The sequence below is a fragment of the Vombatus ursinus genome, unplaced genomic scaffold (assembly GCF_900497805.2).
Source record: "Vombatus ursinus unplaced genomic scaffold, bare-nosed wombat genome assembly UNPS02014814.1, whole genome shotgun sequence".
In the NCBI taxonomy this organism is placed as follows: Eukaryota; Metazoa; Chordata; class Mammalia; order Diprotodontia; family Vombatidae; genus Vombatus; species Vombatus ursinus.
Genome location: NW_020954592.1, coordinates 3,772,493 through 3,792,283, shown reverse-complemented (window position 1 = coordinate 3,792,283; position 19,791 = coordinate 3,772,493). Strand labels below are relative to the sequence as shown.

The window sequence follows — 19,791 nt, the reverse complement described above, 5'->3', positions numbered from 1 at the left end:
TAGGAAAATTGATTTTTGAGAACGTAATGAAGAACTTATTTGAATGTACAAAAATAGATAGAGGGGTCTGCTTTATGATCCAATAAATTCTCCCATTATGGAAAGTGCTCAAGAAAAGGCTGAACGATTATTTGTTTTCTGGTTACGCTAAATCTGAGGATTTAGCAGTGGGTGGGAGAACTGATTCAACCAGAGATTCTTTATAGGGTAGGGATAAGGAGCAGGGAGGGAGGTCTATGAATAGAGATTTCAGGAGTTTCATGGGGGAAAAAAAAGTATATTTTTTTCAATAAGTGGTTTCCTGTGTAATCATTTTTTTTATGAACTTAAAAACATTATTCTGAGAAGAGATCCATAGGTTTCACCATACTGCCAGAGTTGGTCTTTAACATAAAAAGCTTAAGAAACTCTTAATTTGATCATTCCATTATACCCTCTATTATTCCATGGCATTGACAGAATTTACTATTACACCTAGAGTAGGGTTCTTACTCTACAGGGGGTCTGAGAAATTGGCTTTTAAATATTTTGATAACTATATTTTAATGTAATTGGTTTCCTTTATATCCCATGTATTTTATTTTATGTACTTAAAATATTATTCCAAGAAGGGATTCAGGCTTTCAGACTGCCAAGAGGACTGTGACATAAAGAAATCAAAATGTTATTGAAATCATATATCCTCCTAACTACTTTCTAAGATTCATTAATATTAACCACTTTGCCATGGGATAAATCAGTCTATTTTTGAAATTAGAAATAGTTTTGTACACTCCAAGTGAAGTAGAATATAAAAGTGATCTTCTGGATTACTAAAATATTGTTGTTCAGTCATTTCAGACTCTTAGTGACCCCATTAGGGGTTTTCTCAGCAAAGATACTGGAGAGGTTTGCCATTTTCTTCTACAGCTGATTTTACACATGAGGAACTGAGACAAATAGGGCTAAGTGACTTGCCCAAGGTCACACAGCTAGTAAGTATCTGAGGCTACATTTGAACTCAGGTCCTCCCAGCTTCAAGGTTGGTGTACTATCTATTGCACCACCTAGCTGCCCATATTAAAACATTATATTTATGCTATTAAGGAGAAAAAAGGGGTGGCGGGGCTCATGTAAATAATTGATATATTTTATAACTGAGCAAATTATCCAAATAACTTTTCTACTCTCAACTTGATATTTTATATGCAGACAAAGTAATCATCAGAAATGGTATAATGAAATCTGACACATTAATATCCTATCTAATGAAAAGAGGAAATGTGTAGGACAAAAGATTAGGCTGATTTTTTTTAAGGCAATTTGGGGTTAAGTGACTTGCCCAGGGTCACACAGCTAGTAAGTGTCAAGAGTTTGGTCTGAGGTCGGATTTGAACTCAGGTCCTCCTGACTTCAGGGCTGGTGCTCTATCCACTGCGCCACCTAGCTGCCCCATAAGCTGATGTTTTAAGAGAAATTCTGGCTCCCATTAATGCAGAGAGCACAGGAAGCCTCTTCACAAGTCAAGGAGCACAGGTGTCAAATGAAAGCAAGAGACATGGGGCACAATTAAAACCTGATCAAATTGGCAAAATGTGATTCCTTCCATTTCAATTCCTTTATAAGATCCTGAGACTAATAACGGGAAAGTATTTTCTTAATAAATTTATTTTGAAATGTGGAACTCAAAATCTTATAAAAATGAATGTTGAAAATTATCTTTACATGTAATTGGGAAAAATATTATTCAAAAAAAGAAGAAAATTATTTTGAAAACTTTTCAACTGAAAAAGAAAAATACTTCATGACTTGAAGAAAGTCAAGACTGAATGTCAATGCAATCTTCCCCCAAACTGTTCCTTGTTAATAAGGGAATATGAGGAAATTGCAAAAGTATTCTGGCATTCTAGGCTTTCACTCATAGTATCCCATCTAGTTATACATTAGGTCACCAGAATGTACACAGCCCAAATATCTTGCCATACTCAGTCTCAGTTCTGGACTACTAATCCTCCCCTGGCCAACTGCTCAGTTTTCCACCTTTTGCTCTCCTTCAAGGAACAATAATCTAATCAATACTATCGTGAAAAGACAAAATAATTTACTTCTCTCCGATTGTGCTCACCTAGACCAAACTCTCCTGATCACTAGTTCCTCTAGGCAGAGTGGTATAGTAAAAAGAGCATTAGAGTTGGAGAAACTGGGTTTAAATCTTACCTGTGATACTTACTACCTGTATGCCCTTGGACAATTCACTGAATGGTCCTGGGCCTCTGTTTCTTCATCTATAAAATAAGGGGCTCAGACTAAATGGCTTCTGAGATTTTTTCTAGCTGTGGGTTTCTATTCTTAAGTGTGATATCTCCCAACCAGAACATAAGCTTTTAGAGATAGCCAATTAGCTAGCTAAATAAATAAATAGATACATGCTATAGATAGATTAGACAGATGATACAAGTAAATATAGATGACAGATAAATAATATAGATAAACAGATAGATGATATAGATATAGATATATTAGAGAGATGATATAGATTACATGAAATAGATGATACCAATAGATTAGATTGGTATATACAGATTAGATAGATTATATAGGTAGATTAAGCAAATAGATGATATAGATATAGATATATTAGATATATTAGATTACATGAAATAGATGATACCAATAGGTTAGATGGATATATAGACAGATTAGATAGATGATACAGACAAATATATAGACTAGTCAGATGATACAGATTATATAAACAGATAGTTGAGATAGATAAACAGACAGATGATAGATAAGATAGATAAAGCATTTACTAAGCTTACTTGCTGTGGGTCAGGAACTGTGCTGAGCCTTGGGATGCAAATATAAGCAAAAAAAGAAAGATCATCTCTGCCCTCCAGGAAGTTACATTCTAATGGAGGAAGACAACACATAAAAGGAAGCTGAACAGGGAACAGAGAAAGAAAAGAGGAATAGAAAAGTAGTAGTGGGAGTCATAGGCTGGTCTGGATTTAAAAACCAGAGATTGTCTCACTTATGCATTTGTATCCCCAGTATTTAGCACATAGTGGGTGCTTAATAAGTACTTGTTAATTAACTAGGCTTCTCATATTCTTGTACATAATGCTCAGAGCCTCAGTTTCCCCATCTGTAATATGGGGATAACAGACAGTAGCAACATAGTGTTGCGCAAAAGTTTCTGTTTGATTGTTTACAAAAGTATGCAAGGTCAAATAAAGTGAAGTGTTAGAAAGTTGCACAACTTCATGGTGCCTATCCCATTCACCCCCCCATTCCCTCCCTCCCCCAAAAAAACCCCCAGTATTAGAATCACCAAACCTTTCTGTGGCTCCATGGGCAGATGTAGCTCTAGCCCTCTGAATCTCTTCCTCTAAACGCCTTTTCTCCTCTTCCAATCGGGCAATGTCTTCTGGAGAACGTCTCTGCTGGCTGATGAGCTGCAGTTCCTGGAGAAGGGCTTCTTTTTCTTTAATGAGCTGAAGGCGGTCCCTGTCTGCCTCCGCTATTCCTGGCCAAGACTCATTATCTAGCAAGGCCAATTGCTGCTGTATATTTGCCACTCTTTAAAGAGAGGGAGAAACAAGAAAAGGAGAGTAAGTGAGGGGCAGAATAAAACAAACAAAAAAATAAAAACCATGCAATAAACCATATAAAGTATATTTGGATTTCCAGCTTTAACCGTATCATGAGATGAATTCATTTTCCTTGAGAATGGCAGGGAAGAAGACATAATGAATAGTTCTCTGGCATAATCTCTTCTACTCAAGACACAACTGGAGTTGATAACAATAGACATTTTGCTTCTTTGAGGAAATGCGCAAAAAGGCCAGTATTTCTAAACACACACTCAAAATTACATGCTCTTACAAATTAATTTAAACTGCTCTCATGATCCACTTTCTTAAAATGGGGGAAGATACGTAGTTTTAGAATGTAAACTTCCCTAGTGTAAAGGCTGTGGCTTCTATCTCTATTTTTCCTGCAATGTTTACTATGCACATATTAGATGCTTAATAAATATTTGTCAGCTTCCATAGTCTGAATTGCAAGATGACTATGGTCTACAAGTAAAATAAATGACTGAACACATAAATAAATAAATACATAAATAAATAAATAAATAAATAAATAGTTTGGGTCCAGATCTGTAATTTCATCAACACATGGCACTTCACGTAGAAATTCATTCACCTACCACCAGCAGAAGCTGCTCTTTAAATTTACATTCTTAGAGAATTGCTTGGGCTAGTAGAGATTCAGTAATTTGCCCAGGGTTATAGAACCTGAATCGGTCAAAGGCATGACTTGCACTTGGTCTTCCTGACCCCAAGACCAGCCACCAACCCTGTGACCATTACACTACTTCAGCCCTCTGTTTGTTTTTAATGTATATATTTTTTATTTTAAATAATAGTTTTCCTAATTACATGTAAAGACAATTTTAAACATTCATTTTTTATTATAAAATTTTGAGTTCCAAATTTTCTCCCTCCTTCCTCCTCTCAAAATGACAGGCAATTTGATATAGGTTATATATGTACAATCATGTAAAACATTTCCATATTAGTCATGACATATAATTTTAAAAGAGAAAGAGAGTAAAGGGTATTTAACACAGAATGTAAGCTAGAATAGTGGATAGAGAGCAAGCTTTGAGTCAGGATGATCTAGGTACAAGTACCACCTCTAATATACACTGTCTGTGTGGCCCTGGACAAGACAATTAACTTATTAATGCCCTAGATAATTCATAAAGACTCCCTCTTTCTTAGCAGGTAACAATCTGCATTGAAATAAGGAGTTTCCAAACACCTGAGCATATACAAGGAACTCACAGGTCTAGTCCAGAAAACATCCTAGAAAATTCAAGTGGTGTATGATGTGGTTTCTGTTTAATTTTATTGATATCTTATTTTTATATCACTTTCATTTCCAAATATACTCCACTGACACCCATTTAATTATTTCTTGTATGAAAGAATTTAAAAACAACAACCCAGCTCCACAAAACGACATCAGCCAAGGCATCAGCCACTTACATATATATATGTTTCACAGTCATAAGACTCTAAACTTTGAGAAAAAAGAGGGAGGAGCATTTACTCATCTCCTTTTCCTTTTCTCATCTTCTCTCCCTGGCCAAGTTCCAGGTGATTGCCATTATAAAGCATTGTTTCCCCTATTTGTCATTCTTTCAATTTGAATATTATTGCTTTCTGAAAAATCACATCATTTAAGAATTTGAAATAATCAAGTGTATGTGAAGCTCACACAGATGAAGTTGTATCTGATTCAACCTTTTCGTGTAGACTGAAATGACCTAATTTTCATTTGTTAAGAACCAACCCAAACTTTCACAAAACACATCAAACAGGGCAGAGGATCCTTTACAGGTTTCTATGTGCTGTTATTTATCCTCGGGCCAGTTTGGCATCAAGCACAGTATTTCTTCTATGATTCTTTTTCTTTTTAATGAAAGAGTCAGGGGTTGAAAATGAAATGAAAGAAATGTGGTCTGCATTATTTTAAAAGTTTAGAAGGATCTCAGTTCGATGAAAAAAGGATGGAATAGTTTATATTATAAAAGCAAACTTCACTCTCCCTCCTCTTTCACTTCTCAAAAAAACCCAACCTTTTAAAAATAAGGTCAGATTTGTTTTAGCTTCGAAGTTTAAATATGGCCAGAAGAATTTGGGGCCAAGGGGAGTGTTGGGGCACGTGTTTCCTGGCTGTCACACGGAATGTCGGATCTGAACTAAAGCAAATGCTGTATATGTTCTTGTCAATCAAACAGTCACACTTCAGCAGCTATTTCAGTAAAAGTAAGTCAATAAAAAAAATTATGCCAAAATAGAACAAAGTCTTACATTCAATGCATGGGGTGAAGAGAAACTATCAAGCAGCCAGAAAGAAAGTGGGAGACACCTTTCCCCCTAGAATTCTCTGCACTCTCTCTGGCCCCCTCACTGCCCCTCTCTACCAGTTCAGACCCCATGGGGTAGCTGACCAGACAGAGTCATATCATGGCTGTTCACACTATTTAGGTGACGTGGGAGTCCAAAACTACAAACCTTCAGGTGAGAAGGAGGATTGCTAAGCCTTGCCATTTGCTCTCCAGACCCACAGGCACTGTCATCCAGGGGTGCTAATGCACCCTGATGTCATGGTCTTATTAGAGAACAAAGGACAAACCACAAGTTAGTGCATCCTAAGGACCCCTGGGTCTTGCATTCCCCCTCGCCCCTTCCTTTCTATCTGTCTTGCAACTGAATTCTTTTATACGTGTTCTCTCCCCCAATTAGAATGTAACTTCCTTGAAAGAAGGGACTTAGCATCTCATTTTTTTCCGTGTGAATCCCTAGCACACATTTGGCACATAGTGTGCCTTTAATAGATGCTTTTTTTCCATTTGTGTCCTCATTCATTCACATCAAATAAAGAGAGAAAATTTTCAGATAAGTCATTTGCAATCTTTTTTAAGGCAGTACTGTGCTGGGCCTGAAGTTAGGAAGACCTCAGATCAAATCTAGCCTCAGACAGTTATTAGTGGTGGTAGTCACTTAACTTCTGTTTGTTTCAGTTTCCTCAACTGTAAAATGATAATAGAACCTACCTCAAAGAGTTGTTGTGACAATGAAATGAGATCATGTTTGTAAAGTGCTTAGCACAGTGCCTGGCACATAGGAGATGCTATATAAATGCTAGCTATTATTATTAGAAAAGTTACTTTAATATTTGTGATAAATTAACACTTTATAATCTGTGAGCTAATTTAGCAAAATGTGCTCTATCATAAATGTACGTGCATATATAGACACACATATACATGTATGTATATGTGTGTACGTATACATGCCTGACAGAGCAAAACAAAATATTAAAATAATCAATCAATGAAGAGCCTGTCAGTATAGCTGTTTAAGCAAGGAGTCTTCCCCTCATTGGGCAGGTAGGTACTGGGTCTGGAGTAAGGAAGAGTCATCTTCATGAGTTCAAATCTAGCCTCAGACACTTACCAGTTTAGGTAACCCTGGGCAAGTCACGTCACCCTGTCTGCCTCAGTTTCCTCATCTGTAAAATGGGAATAATAATAGCACTTATCCCCCAAAATTGTTGTGAGGATTAAATGAGATAATAATTGTAAAGCACTTCACACAGTGCTTAGCATATAGTAGGCACTATGTAAATGTTAGCTATTATTTTATTTTATTTTATTAAACATTTCCAAATTACATTTTAATTTGATTTGGACTGCAGTCCAGAGTTTTGCCAACTGTGAGTTTAACACTTTTGTTCTGACACCAGGTGCTAATCTGAACAGGTAGAGAAATTTTCTCATGGCAGATTTTCCCTCACTAGTGAAATCACAGGTCCAATCCCAAAATAAAATAAAACAAATGAGATGGAAAGTATATCATAAGCTACGCAGAAAATGTCAGTGCTTCATCAATATAAAGACTAAATGAGACTGAGTCACTATTGGTTCTACTGTCACAGAGCATAATGCACCTGAAGATTTGCAAGGAAGGTCTCTGCAGTTATTACTCAATAATGGTGGGTTGTGGAAGAGGAAAGAAGGGGAAGGAAAAAAGAAGAAAGGAGAGAATGAATATTTACATAGTGCCTACTATGTGCCAGGCACTGTACTAAGCAGTTTACAAATATTATCTCTTTTAGTCCTCACAATAATCCTTCAACATAGATGCTGTTATTATCCCCATTTTACAGGTGATGAAACTCAGGCAAAGAGAGCTTAAGTGACACTTAAGTGACAATCACCCAAACTCCAGGTGATAAACTTCTGAAGTAGTATTTTACAAATTTTAAAACACTAAATAATGCTAATGATGATGATGATGACCTGAGGTTCTAGGATGCAGAAAAATTAAAAGGGTGGGGAATGATGACATGTCACATATTCAGTGACAGATGCTTTCTTGACAGCTCCAAATCCTTCCCTATTCTCTCAGGCATAATAATTAGAAGCATCATGACTCTGCCAGTCTGGGTCCTACCAAATCCATAGGCCTATTTAAGAGATTTCTAAGTGGTTTTGAGGTAATTTAGAAACTTGCATTAGTCACAGAGGTTAATACCTATAACTAAGCTATTCAGCTTAAAGTAGATGGGTGTGACACTAACCCTAGTGAGCTAATGCTACCTCTTAAGGCAGTTAGTTCTATGCCAGGACGCAAGGTCCTTCACTGGATAACATATTGAGGTCCTGAAGGGATTAGAGATCATTTGTATAATGAAACAGATAGAGGAGTTGTATTTTATATATACTGGTTTTATTTATATTTAATTTTTCTCAGAAAAGTTTCAAGTTAATGGTCTTCTAGAAAAGTCCATTTGTTTAAAAGCACTAAGGTATGCCAAATGCTGTCACTGAGAAAAAGATTAATGACTGAGGCAACTAAATCAGGATAATGAATCTTTCAGGAGCAGTAATGGATCAAGTTCGACTAGAACATTTATCTAAATCTAGCTTCCCAAACCAAACATTATTGAGGTCACATTACTAAAACTGAAAGAAAACAAATGTCCATTATACAAGTGCATAAGTAAGTAATGTCTAATAAGGCATTGCATTTAGAGACATCTATAAGCATAGCATGGCATTGTATAATTCAACATCAAATGGAAGGAATGAACAACCAGAACATCAGTTACAGGCAATCTTTCTTAAAGTGGTACAAGTTTATACTTTTTCTGCTTTGATTTATCTTATCATTTGTCATTTCTGTTCAAACATTAAAATTTTTGGCAAATATATAAATTTACGTTTGCCTTATGCAGGTAGACGATATTTTTGTGGGGTTTCTATTAAAGGTACTGCGTGGTTGTGTACATACATATTTATTGAATTCAACCTGCCTTGGGATTTCTGTGATCTTTATATTAGACCTCTTCTATGACTGCTTTCTCTCCCCACCCCCCCATTTAATCAGTCAATCAATAAGCTCTCTGCCAAATACAGTACTAGTTCTTAGATATACAAATACAAAAAAAAAAATTAACAGTCTATGCATACAAGGAGTTCACCTTCTATCAGAAGAAACAAAATACATGAATAAATAAGTAACAGAACGTAATTTCAAGAGGTTTGATAGCAGTTGGGGGCATCAGAGAAATGACTCTTGTAGGATGTGGTGTTTGAGGAAGAAAGGGATTCTAGGAGACAGAAGTTAGGAAATAATTCATCCCAGGCATGAGGGATATCCTATCACGTACAGAGAAAGTACAGAGAAAGGAGCTATTTACCAGAACTGCAATTCAGCTGGTTTAGCTGGAATGTAGAGTGAGTGAAGGGGAATAACGTATACCGCTAACAATAGGGTGGAGGCAGGTTGGGAAGGGCTTTAAATGCCCAACAGTAGAGTTCATTTTTTAATCCTAGAGGCCATAGGAAGCTACATAAGCTTTTTGAATTAAGGGAGTTACATGGTTGGATATACACTTTAAGAATATTACTTTAGCAGCTGTTCAGAAGATGAACTGACAAAGGGAGAGAGTGGAAGCAAGGAAACCAATTGCAATGGTAGAGACAAGAAGTGATGAAGGTTTGATTAGGGACGTAGCCTTATGAGGGAAGAGAAGGAAATGGGTGTTGTGGAAGTAGATTTGGCAACTGACTGGAGGTGAGGGCTATAGAGAAAGAAGAGTTAAAATATGGTTCTTGAGATTGTAAACCTAGGTAAGTGAAACCATGGTGGTGACCTCAATAGAAACAGGGAAGTTGGGAAGAAGTGTAACTTTAGGAGGGGAAGATAATGAGTTCTGTTTGGGGCATGTTGAGTTCGAGATACCTGTGGGACATTCAATGGGAAATGTCCAACAGGCAGCTGGGAGCATCAAATTCGTACTCAGGAGAATGACTAGGGATAGAAATATAGATCTGTAAGTCCATCATGCTAATTCATATACCAGTGTTCTCCCAACTTGAAAAAAACTGTGACCTGCAATTAAAATTTCTTTCATTGCTAATATTCTTCCCTCTGTCCCCAAAGAAAAATACATAGTAAAAAATGGAAAAATGGTCAGAAAGTCGATGAAATTCATCCTGATTCCCACCAGTTGCTAGTACCCTCCTTCTGTAAAACAGTTACTTTTTACTCATTTTATATATCATGAATTCATATACACACTGCTCTACCCTAACACAATGCCAGCCCCTTGAGTTCAGGGACTATTTTGTTTTTATCATTATATCACAAGGACCTAGCCTACTGGCTGGTACAAAGTAGGGACTCAAAAAGCTCTTGTTTACTAAATGAATAAAAAGAAAAGTGATCCAGGCTTATCATGATAAAGATAATTATCTACACATCTCAGGTGCTGCTAGAGTATCTATGAAAAGTTAAAAAAAATCTAGAAGACATTTCAGTATATTCAATACATCTTCTTTGGAGGATTTATGGTAAAAAATGGGTAAGAACTGCATGAGATGAGGTCTGTGCTCTATACTGATGGAAAATAACCACATCAATGAGCTCATAGATCACTGACATATTATACTTCAAGCGTGGAAATATTTTACCCCGTCACATATTTCATAACCCATGTTCACCACATCTCCAGTTCTGACAAGAAAATCAAGAAAAATGTTTCTCTTGCTTTATGTTTAATCCTCATTTTTCCCCCCTTCTGTTTAAAATAGCATCCAAAAGCTGAGGGTAGGGGATGGGACATAGTTTAGAATATCTACTGGATATGTGGAATATACTTTATTCTCAAAGAGTAGACAAAGGCAGAGCTATAACTGGTTGATGGCAAATGGGGCATCCACTTGGAGAGGAGAAGCAGGTATACTTCGTCCTAAGGTGAGTGTTTTTTTTTTTTCAGGAAGATGTGTGTCTTCACTACATCCACTACCATCCTTGCACCTTGCCACTTGATCCTACAAGGACTCCCTGTCAGGGATGAGATCTCACATCTGCAAGAACCAATATGCACATCTAAGGTAGAACTGTCCTTGGTGAGGCCTCCCCAACTGAATCTGCCTCAGGTAAAAGATTGTTTTAAGCTACAGCTCTGGGCAAATGATAAAATTAAGGAATCTGCCAAATTCTTGCGACCAGTTCAGGTAGCTGCCTTTCACTTCAATTTTTAAAAATTATTATCGCTCTTATTTGCAAAGAACTTTATTCTCCCATTTCTTCCATAATATTATAAAAATCATGTCATAGGACGGCACCTGTTGTCTGATATTTCTAAACAAAAGGTGCTATAAACCTAATATTTAAGAGAAAAGAAAACACCTCTTCACCTGCTTTATAAAATACTTCCCTAACCTGCACTCCCTCTCACAAACACACTAGTGTGAATACAAACTGTTTCTTCATTTAAATCAGACATTTTGTCCATAGGATACTTTTCATCAGTATGAATAAATATTGTAGCAAGGTATACATATTAGGAAATTAAGAGTCCAATTAACTTTACCACTGATTATTATGTAATTTTGGGTAACAGCATCCTAAATCGCTCTCAATTTAGAAAACTGCCAAGAGTGGCACTGGCCAAAACCAAGATACTCATTTTTTTTCCAAAGAAAATATTGAATTTTTAGTATTTTGTCAGAAAGTTTAAAAAGACAAAATTTTTAAAGTGAAAATCAGGATTAAGGGGAATAATTTCCAATGTTGTACCATTGTTGGCATGAAAAAAAAAACCAGGTCTTTAGCCAAAATTAATCACTGCATTGTCACATTTCACAGCTTTCAAAACAAAAATAAAACACATGGCAAGAAAAGAACACTCCCATCAGGAAAAAGAAAATCTGGTTAAAGTTTACTCCAAGCAGCCATCTGGAAAAGTTTTTTGGCAGTGCTGAATACTCAGGCAAAAATATCTGTGCTTAAAAATTGTGCTCTTTTATAATGAAAATTTCATGTTACATCAAGAACTATGTAGTCTGCTTACTTTATAGTTCAATATTTATCAGAGTTGTCAAAATCACAGCATGTTAGAGTTATATGGGATCATGAGGATCCTTTCATCCAATATCATCAATTTGCAAATTGGTTCCAAACTAGGTTCCAAAGAGGTTAAACTTGCCTGAGGATGCACAGCTGGATCCAGTGCTGGCATCATTTCCATTATACCACACTGCCACCCTTTAAAATAATCTAAAAATTGGGCAATGGAGTATATATGTGTTTGCAAGATGCAGATGTGATATGCTATATGTTTTTTCCATAGTTCAATGCAGTGTTCCTTCCATTTTTGTTCTTGTACTTTGGGCACAGGGCAGAGGGAGAAGGCTATGACAATATGCTTGGTATATCTACATTTTTAAAAGTCAATGCTTAGTTTAAATGACCAGCTGCTTGGGCATATTCCACATCAGCACACTGGTTTTGGGATACTGAAAGATCTGATGCTAAATCTATGAATCATAGGTAATATAACATAATACAATCCAGAAATCCATTTCTTCATTCAATCAGCCCTTATTGAGTATCTCTGCATTGTGCTACAAACTGGGGGATGGTGTAGGGGAGGGAAGAAGTGGTGGTGATGGTGATAATGATGACAAAAAGGTGAATACCAATCTCTAATTATTATATATTATAATCTATTTACAATTTAACACACAACTCCGTAAAGAAATATATTATAAAATAGAAAGGTGATAAGGGTTGGAATGCTGTTCTGAGTCAGGGTTATAGCAATTTATCCAAAGAGCAGATGATCAATGGGAAGACTTCTGGGCACAGTATATATTTCAACTCTGGGTACAAAAAGCAAGTTATCAGGCAGCTAGGTGGTGCAATGGATTGAACACTGACCCTGAAGTCAGGAGGACCTGAGTTCAAATCTGGCCTCAGACCAAACACCTGATACTTACTAGTTGTGTGATCCTGGGCAAGTCACTTAACCCCAATTGCCTTAAAAAAAAAGTATGTTCTAGAATGTTTGTTTTTTTTTTTAATTTTCTTCCTCTACTACTCTCAGGCATGAAAGTATGACGGACTTTCAAGGCACTACACAGAAGCACATCACCTTTATCTTTTCCCCCCCACCCCAATTTTAGGTATCTTAAGTCAGCATTTTGGGAAGTTGAGTAAATAGATTAAAAAAAAAACCCTATAATTTGAAGTAGTAAATCAAGAGCAATGTTTAAATATATATATATATATATACATATATATATTTCAATATTAACAGTGGTTGATTAACAGATAAAGCTGCCTAGATGAATGGAGTACGGGGAAAAAATCACTAAGTCAATCAACAAACATTTATTAAGGGCCAATGTTCCAATCTTTGTGTTGGGCACTGGGGATTCAAATTCACAAGTCAGATAGTACTAGCCCTCAAGAAGGTTACATTCTAATGTAAGTTAAGTAAGAAGTAAGAAATGGAATGTAAACTCAGCAAGGGTACTAGCAAGGTAAAAAAGGCAATCTCATCAGTAAAAGTTTCCTGCCTCTTCTATTCCAATCCATTTTAACTACCACTGCTTGAATAATGTTCTTAATGGGTGGTGTTAATTCTATTATTCTCCTACTCAAAATCCTTCAGTGCATTTGCCAGTGACTATCACAGTAAATCCATACTCCTTGGTGATATTCAAAGTCCTTCCCTAACCTGGCATCAACATAATTTCCTATCTGGAACTCCCACTACAAATGAATGGATTCATATTAACTTAATAAGTTAAGTACCCTACTCTTTATTCAAACTTTTTCCCTCTATCACCTACATACTATCCCTCATATCTGGAATAGATTATGCTCAATCTCTACTGATAAAAAGTCTTCCCGTTTCTTAAAGACCAGACTGTGTGTTCCCATGTCTTTATCTCCCAGAGCTTAACACAGTGCCTAACACATAGTAGGCACTTTTATTCTATTAATATGTTTACTGATTGATTAATTAATTGTCCAAAAAGCCTTCCTTGATAATTAACAGTGGAAAATGTTCTACAAATAGTTTCTATTATTCTGTTTGGACTTCCTTTATATATTTATCTTCTAATTTGTAAAATAATGATATTTTTTTCTATCATATTTTTCCAACTACAGTCCAGGCCCCTTTAAGCAGAGATAATGTCTTATTTCATCTGTGAATACCAAGCACCAAAGCAGTGACTTGCCCATAGCTGACACTAAATAAATGTTTGGTTGGTATGAGCTCAAAGGATGTACAAGTTAGAGCTTAAAAAGATTTAATATTGAACATCAAGAAATGCTACATATTTTTTCCTAACTCAAGCTTTATTTCACCAGCACTAGATATATGACTACCTTACATAAATTAAATTAAAAATACAAATTAAATCTCAGACCATTTTCACAAATTAATAGAAAATTACAATTTTTTCAGTCTCTAGTTTTCATATTATATAATTTTTCCAGCTACAAGACATAAAAAGTAAGGAAACACAAAGAAACACAGGTATTACGGATAGTATCACAGGCATCTATGAACAAAAGGACAGGTTGGTCATAAAGTCGGAGTGTGGGATAATCAAAGGATAGCCTATTTGTTGATAGTATGTCAAGAAGGCCCCCACAGTGAAACTCTGGCAGTTAACTTACTGGAGACCAGGAACAAGAATCACACAGGACGCAGAGCTATGGATGCAATGAGATCTGCATCATTGGAAGGAATCTTACGATGTGAATAAGATTGCAGATCTGTTTGCATTATTGAGAATTTGGAGTACTTGTTAGATAATTTATTGTAATTTTAGAACAGTCATGAAATGTTAGTGTTAGAAGAAACATTGGCAACTATTCAGTCTCATTCCCTCATTAATAGAGATGAGAAACCTGACACCTAGTAAGGAGACATGACTCAATGTACATATGATACATTGAATATACTCGACTTTCTAAATTATTTGAAAGCAATTATAGAGTGGTCCTAATATCTTCTAACAATCTGCAATAATGAACTAAGAGAATCCAATACAAATTATCAAAGCTTTCTACTTATCATGTATTTTTCAAATCGATTTAATGTACAATGTGAGATTTTTTTTCTTATCTTGCATACACTCTCTTTTCTCTTATCCTTATAGCCCCACTTCTACTTCACCAACAGTATTAAAACTAAATTATAAATGGTCACCTCAATTGTTGAACACATTGATAAACTGTGATTTTCACAACTATACAGCTATCTTCAATATGATATTCCATATCTTTTAAAAATGAGCTTTTAATATTACAAGGTTTTAAAATGTACTTTACATTCCAAAAGTAATTTTACAGTACTTTAGTTTGTGCCTAAAACATGAAGTTTATGTGCAATTTCCCATTTTTTTCTGAAATATTTCTGCTTTTGGAAAGAGCAGGCTAGGTTCCAGGCAAATTGTCCAGTGTCATGTACTGGAAATAAGGAGTGATGGGCCTGAATTCCTCATTCCTGTAGGTGGTATAAGGTTATTGCCTTGCAGGCTCCACCTGAATTACAGCTTACATTAATGTAGAATTCACTCTTCCTGTTTGTCGTAATTTGCTTTTTGACATTCATAGGAATCAGGGAACTTTACAGTCTAAGTCAAGTTGGCCAGTTTTCAAGGAGGTAACCACTGTTTGCTTCACTCTAAGGTGAGGTTTTGTACAGTGAACTTCATTACACAGTTCAAAACTACTACTCTTTGCTCATCAACTGGGTAAATGGAAAAATAAATTAGGAAATATTATTATAATGGACACTATTGTGTTATAAGAATGATGAAAGGTGCAGTTTCAGAGAAACTTGAGAATATCTATATAAACTACAACAGAATGAAGTAAAAAGTACTAGGAGAATAATTTATACAACAGCAACATGGTCAAAACAAAACAGAAAACTATTAAGGACTTAGGAACTATGACCAATGCAATAACTAACCATGATTCTGGAAGACTCAAGATAAAACATGCTACTCACCTTGAAACAGAGTGGTGATGAACTCAGAGCACAGAATGAGACATATTTGTTTTTGGTATGGACAATGTGGGAATTAGTTTTGCTTGACTATGTGTATTTGTTACAAGGTTGTTTTTTTTTTTAAATTAGGTAGCAGCAAGGTAGGAGGAGAGATAAGAGATTTTTGTTCAGGAAAAATAAATTGAAGAAATAAGCACAGGCAAAGAGGAAACAAAACTATTACATTTTCCAGAAGATATGATGGTTTACTTAACACAGACATTTTTCATAGCAATATAGCTCTAAATAGTAATTGCTCATGGGTAGGCTGGGCCAATATAATAAAAATGGCAATATTATTTGTATTAATTTACTTATTCAGTAACATACCAATAAAACCAATGAAGAATTGCTTTATTGACCTAGAAAAGGATAACAAAATTCATCTAAACAAACAAAAAGTAAAAAATATCAAGGGAATTAATGAAAAAAAGAAGAAGGAGGACTAACAGTACCAGGTGTCAAACTATAATACAAAGTTATGATCTCCAAAACAATTTGGTACTAGCTAAGAAATAGAAAGGCTAATCAGAGGAATAGATTAGGTATCCAATAAAGAATAAAAAATGGGCACAGTAACCTAGTGTTTGATAAATCTAAAGATACCAGCTTTGGGGGCAAGCACTCACTATTCAATAAAAAACTGCTGAGAAAACTGGAAAGTAGTCTGGTAGAAATTAGAAAGAGACAAACGGCTCACGCTATATGCCAAGATAATCTCCAAATACATTCATGATTTTGACATAAATGATGAGCTCATAAGCAAATTTGTGGAGCACAGAAGAAATTACCTGTCAGATCTATGTATAGAAGAGCTGATGACCAAACAAGAGACACAGAAGTTCTCATGAGGTAAAATGGATAATTTCAAATATATAAAATTTAAAAGATATGCACAAATAAAACCAATGAAGTTAAAATAAGAAGAAAAGCACGAAACTGGAAAAAAAAACTTTGCAGCAAGTTTCTTTGAAAAAGGTTTCATTTCTAAAATACATATGAAACTGAGCCAAGTTTTCAAGAATAAAAACCATTCTTTAATTGACAAATAGTCAAAGGATATGAATAGGGCAGTTTTCAGACTATGTCAATAGTCACACAAAAACTGTTTTAAATCACTAATAATTAGAGAAATGAATACCGAAACAACTCTGAATTACCACTTCACACTCAATAGATTGGCTAAGATGACAAAAAAGGAAAACGACAAATGTGGGAAAACAGGTACACTAATGCTCTGTTAGTGGAGCTCTGAACTTGTTCAATTATTCTGGAAAGCAGAACAATTCCCTAAAAGCTATTAAACTGTGCATACCCCTTTGCATACTAACTATACCCCAAAGAAATAAAAGTAAAAGAACCCATATGTACAAAAATATTTATAGTAGCTTTTTGTAATGGCAAGGAAACTGAGGAGATGCCCATCAATTGAGGAATGGCTAGACAAGGTATGGTGAATGAATATGATTGAATATTATTGTATTGTAAGAAATGGTGAAGGGTATGGTTTCAGAAATACCTGGGAAGACTTGTACAATCTGCTACAATGTAAAGTGAGTAGAACCAGAAAATAATTTATATGGTAACAATAATATTTTAAAAATAATAAACTTTGAAAGACAATAATTTTTATCAACAATAACTTTCATCAATGACCAACCATTATTCAAAAGAACTCATGATGAAACATGAATTCCATCTCCACAGAGTAAGATGATGGTCTCAGAGTGTAGACTGTAGTGTTTTTTCTTTCTTGGAGATGGCTAATTAATGTAATAATTTGTTTGCTTAGTTACACATAATTGTAATGATTTTGTCTTTCCTGTCTTCTCCATGTGTGAGAGAAGGGGGTGGAGAGAGGAAAAGAATTCAGAGCTGAAAATTAAATAAATTTTTAAAAAAATTTAATAATTAAAATTCAATACAGCAAACATGCTGAATATATGTTAAGCACTGTTCTATGTGCTGGAGAAAATACAAAGTTTGGACAAGGTATAGTTCTTGCCCTCATGGACCTTACTATCTAGGAAAGGGATAGTGGATAAAGTATCAGGCCTGGAGTTGGGAAAACCTGAATTCAAATGTGACCTCAGATACTTACTAACTGTGTAACCTTAAGCAAAGTCACTTAACATATGTTCCGCTCAGTTTCTTCATCTGTAAAATGGCAATAAAAACAACACCTATCACCCAGAGTTGTTATGGATACTAAATGAGATCATAATTGTAAAGAGCTTAGCACAGTGCCTGGCACAAAGTAAGCACTAAATAAATGTTAGCTATTACTAATGTTATTGTTATTAGGCACAAACTGGAATGCCTACAATACATGCTAAGTATAAAGTATAAAAGAAAAATTTTAAGATCCACAAAGGAATACCTCTAATATGAATAATTATTCTTTACTCCAAATTCACAGTACAACATGATCACATACAGTTGTGAAGCTGTAAAATTTGTTCATGTCTGTGTGTAGGTGTGTTTACAGACACCATGGAAATTCAGTCACAAGAAAAAGACTAAAGTCAATTCCCAATGTCTGGTTGAACTGTGTATTTAAGCAAGGGCCTCTTGACAGCAGATGAACTGCAGGGCTAGTATGTTTTCTGGGCCCCAGCAGGATGAAATGAGACTTAGAAAATTGGATGAACTGTTTTGTTTCAGTATGAATTGGTTGTGTTTCTATAGAAACTGTTCATTACAGGACAATTCTACAATAAATGCTCTTAGGTAAAAAGAAGTCATCTGTGCCCTATGAAGTGGCTACAAATTACATTTCCCATTAAAATAAAAAAAATTTAAACCTCAAAAATATGGAACTTCTCTGGCATTAAGGCCTACTTTTGTGAGCCAAAGGATAGCCTTGTTTAGAGAGATAGTAGCTTTCCTTTCATACACTTTAGGCATATGCAATCCATTCTCATAAGTGTCAAATGCCAATTGATGATGACATTGATGACATAGCTTTGTGACATTTGTTGTAAGGCAAAAAATAAGTGGAAATCCTTCAGTCCTGGGTCCTCCAATCAGAAAGCCACCAGAAACTAGCTATTTCTACTTTTATAAGGCATAGCTGAATTCTGAAATTCCTTATCCCTGGATTCAATTAATCCTAATGTTCTCTCAGTTTTTGATCCATTGGAACATCCCTACATCCAGAGAATAGCTCAAAGGTCAAAACAGTTGTCACAAAGCCCCCATTCAGAGCCTTCTTATAAAACAAACAATTTTGACATTTTGGTAAATGACGGGGTAAGACTCACTGTCCCTTGAGGTCCTTTCCAGATCTCCATCAATGGTCCTTATCATCCAATGATCTATGAAATCTGTTCCAAAGCCCAGAGAAGACTAAAAGAAGCCAACTTGAAGGGAAGCAGGTAGGTGTTAGAGGTAGAACAATGATCATAGAAGAAGTGATAGAAGAAGGTTTGAAATGCTGGGAGGAAACAGGAAAATTTTAAAGCACAAAGCACACTGTATTTATTGCCACATACAGAACAATGCTGGATAATTATGATGAAAACTTTGAGTCATTATAACCATTACAACACAAATTTATTTTGACTATATTTTTGTTACAAAGGAGGCCTTTTATTTGGAGGAGGAGGAAACTTGGAAGTTAATAATAGTGATGCAAAAAGAAAAAAAGAAGAAGAAAGGAATATTAATGAAAAATTTAAAAATCCAGAGAAAGGGGGAGAAGGAAGTCCCGAAGGAAGCAGAAATAAGCAGGGCAAAATTAAAACTATTACATTAAATATACGTATGTCTGTGTACATACATACTAAGTTGTATACAATAGATTTAGAAAAGGAGAAAAGTTTAAATTATGTTTCCAATGCTTCTATGAAGAAAGCAAGT

General features: G+C 35.4%; 1 protein-coding gene across 3 annotated transcripts in view; it reads right to left on the bottom strand.

Moving 5' to 3' along the window:
- WWC3 (WWC family member 3) overlaps nucleotides 1-19,791 on the bottom strand; it is a 198,720-nt gene that overhangs the window by 39,015 nt on the left and 139,914 nt on the right. For all 3 annotated transcript variants that reach the window (XM_027835331.1, XM_027835332.1, XM_027835333.1), the window contains one exon: nucleotides 3,319-3,561. In XM_027835331.1, the coding sequence (XP_027691132.1) occupies nucleotides 3,319-3,561 (243 nt within the window). The remainder of the gene's footprint in view (nucleotides 1-3,318; nucleotides 3,562-19,791) is intronic.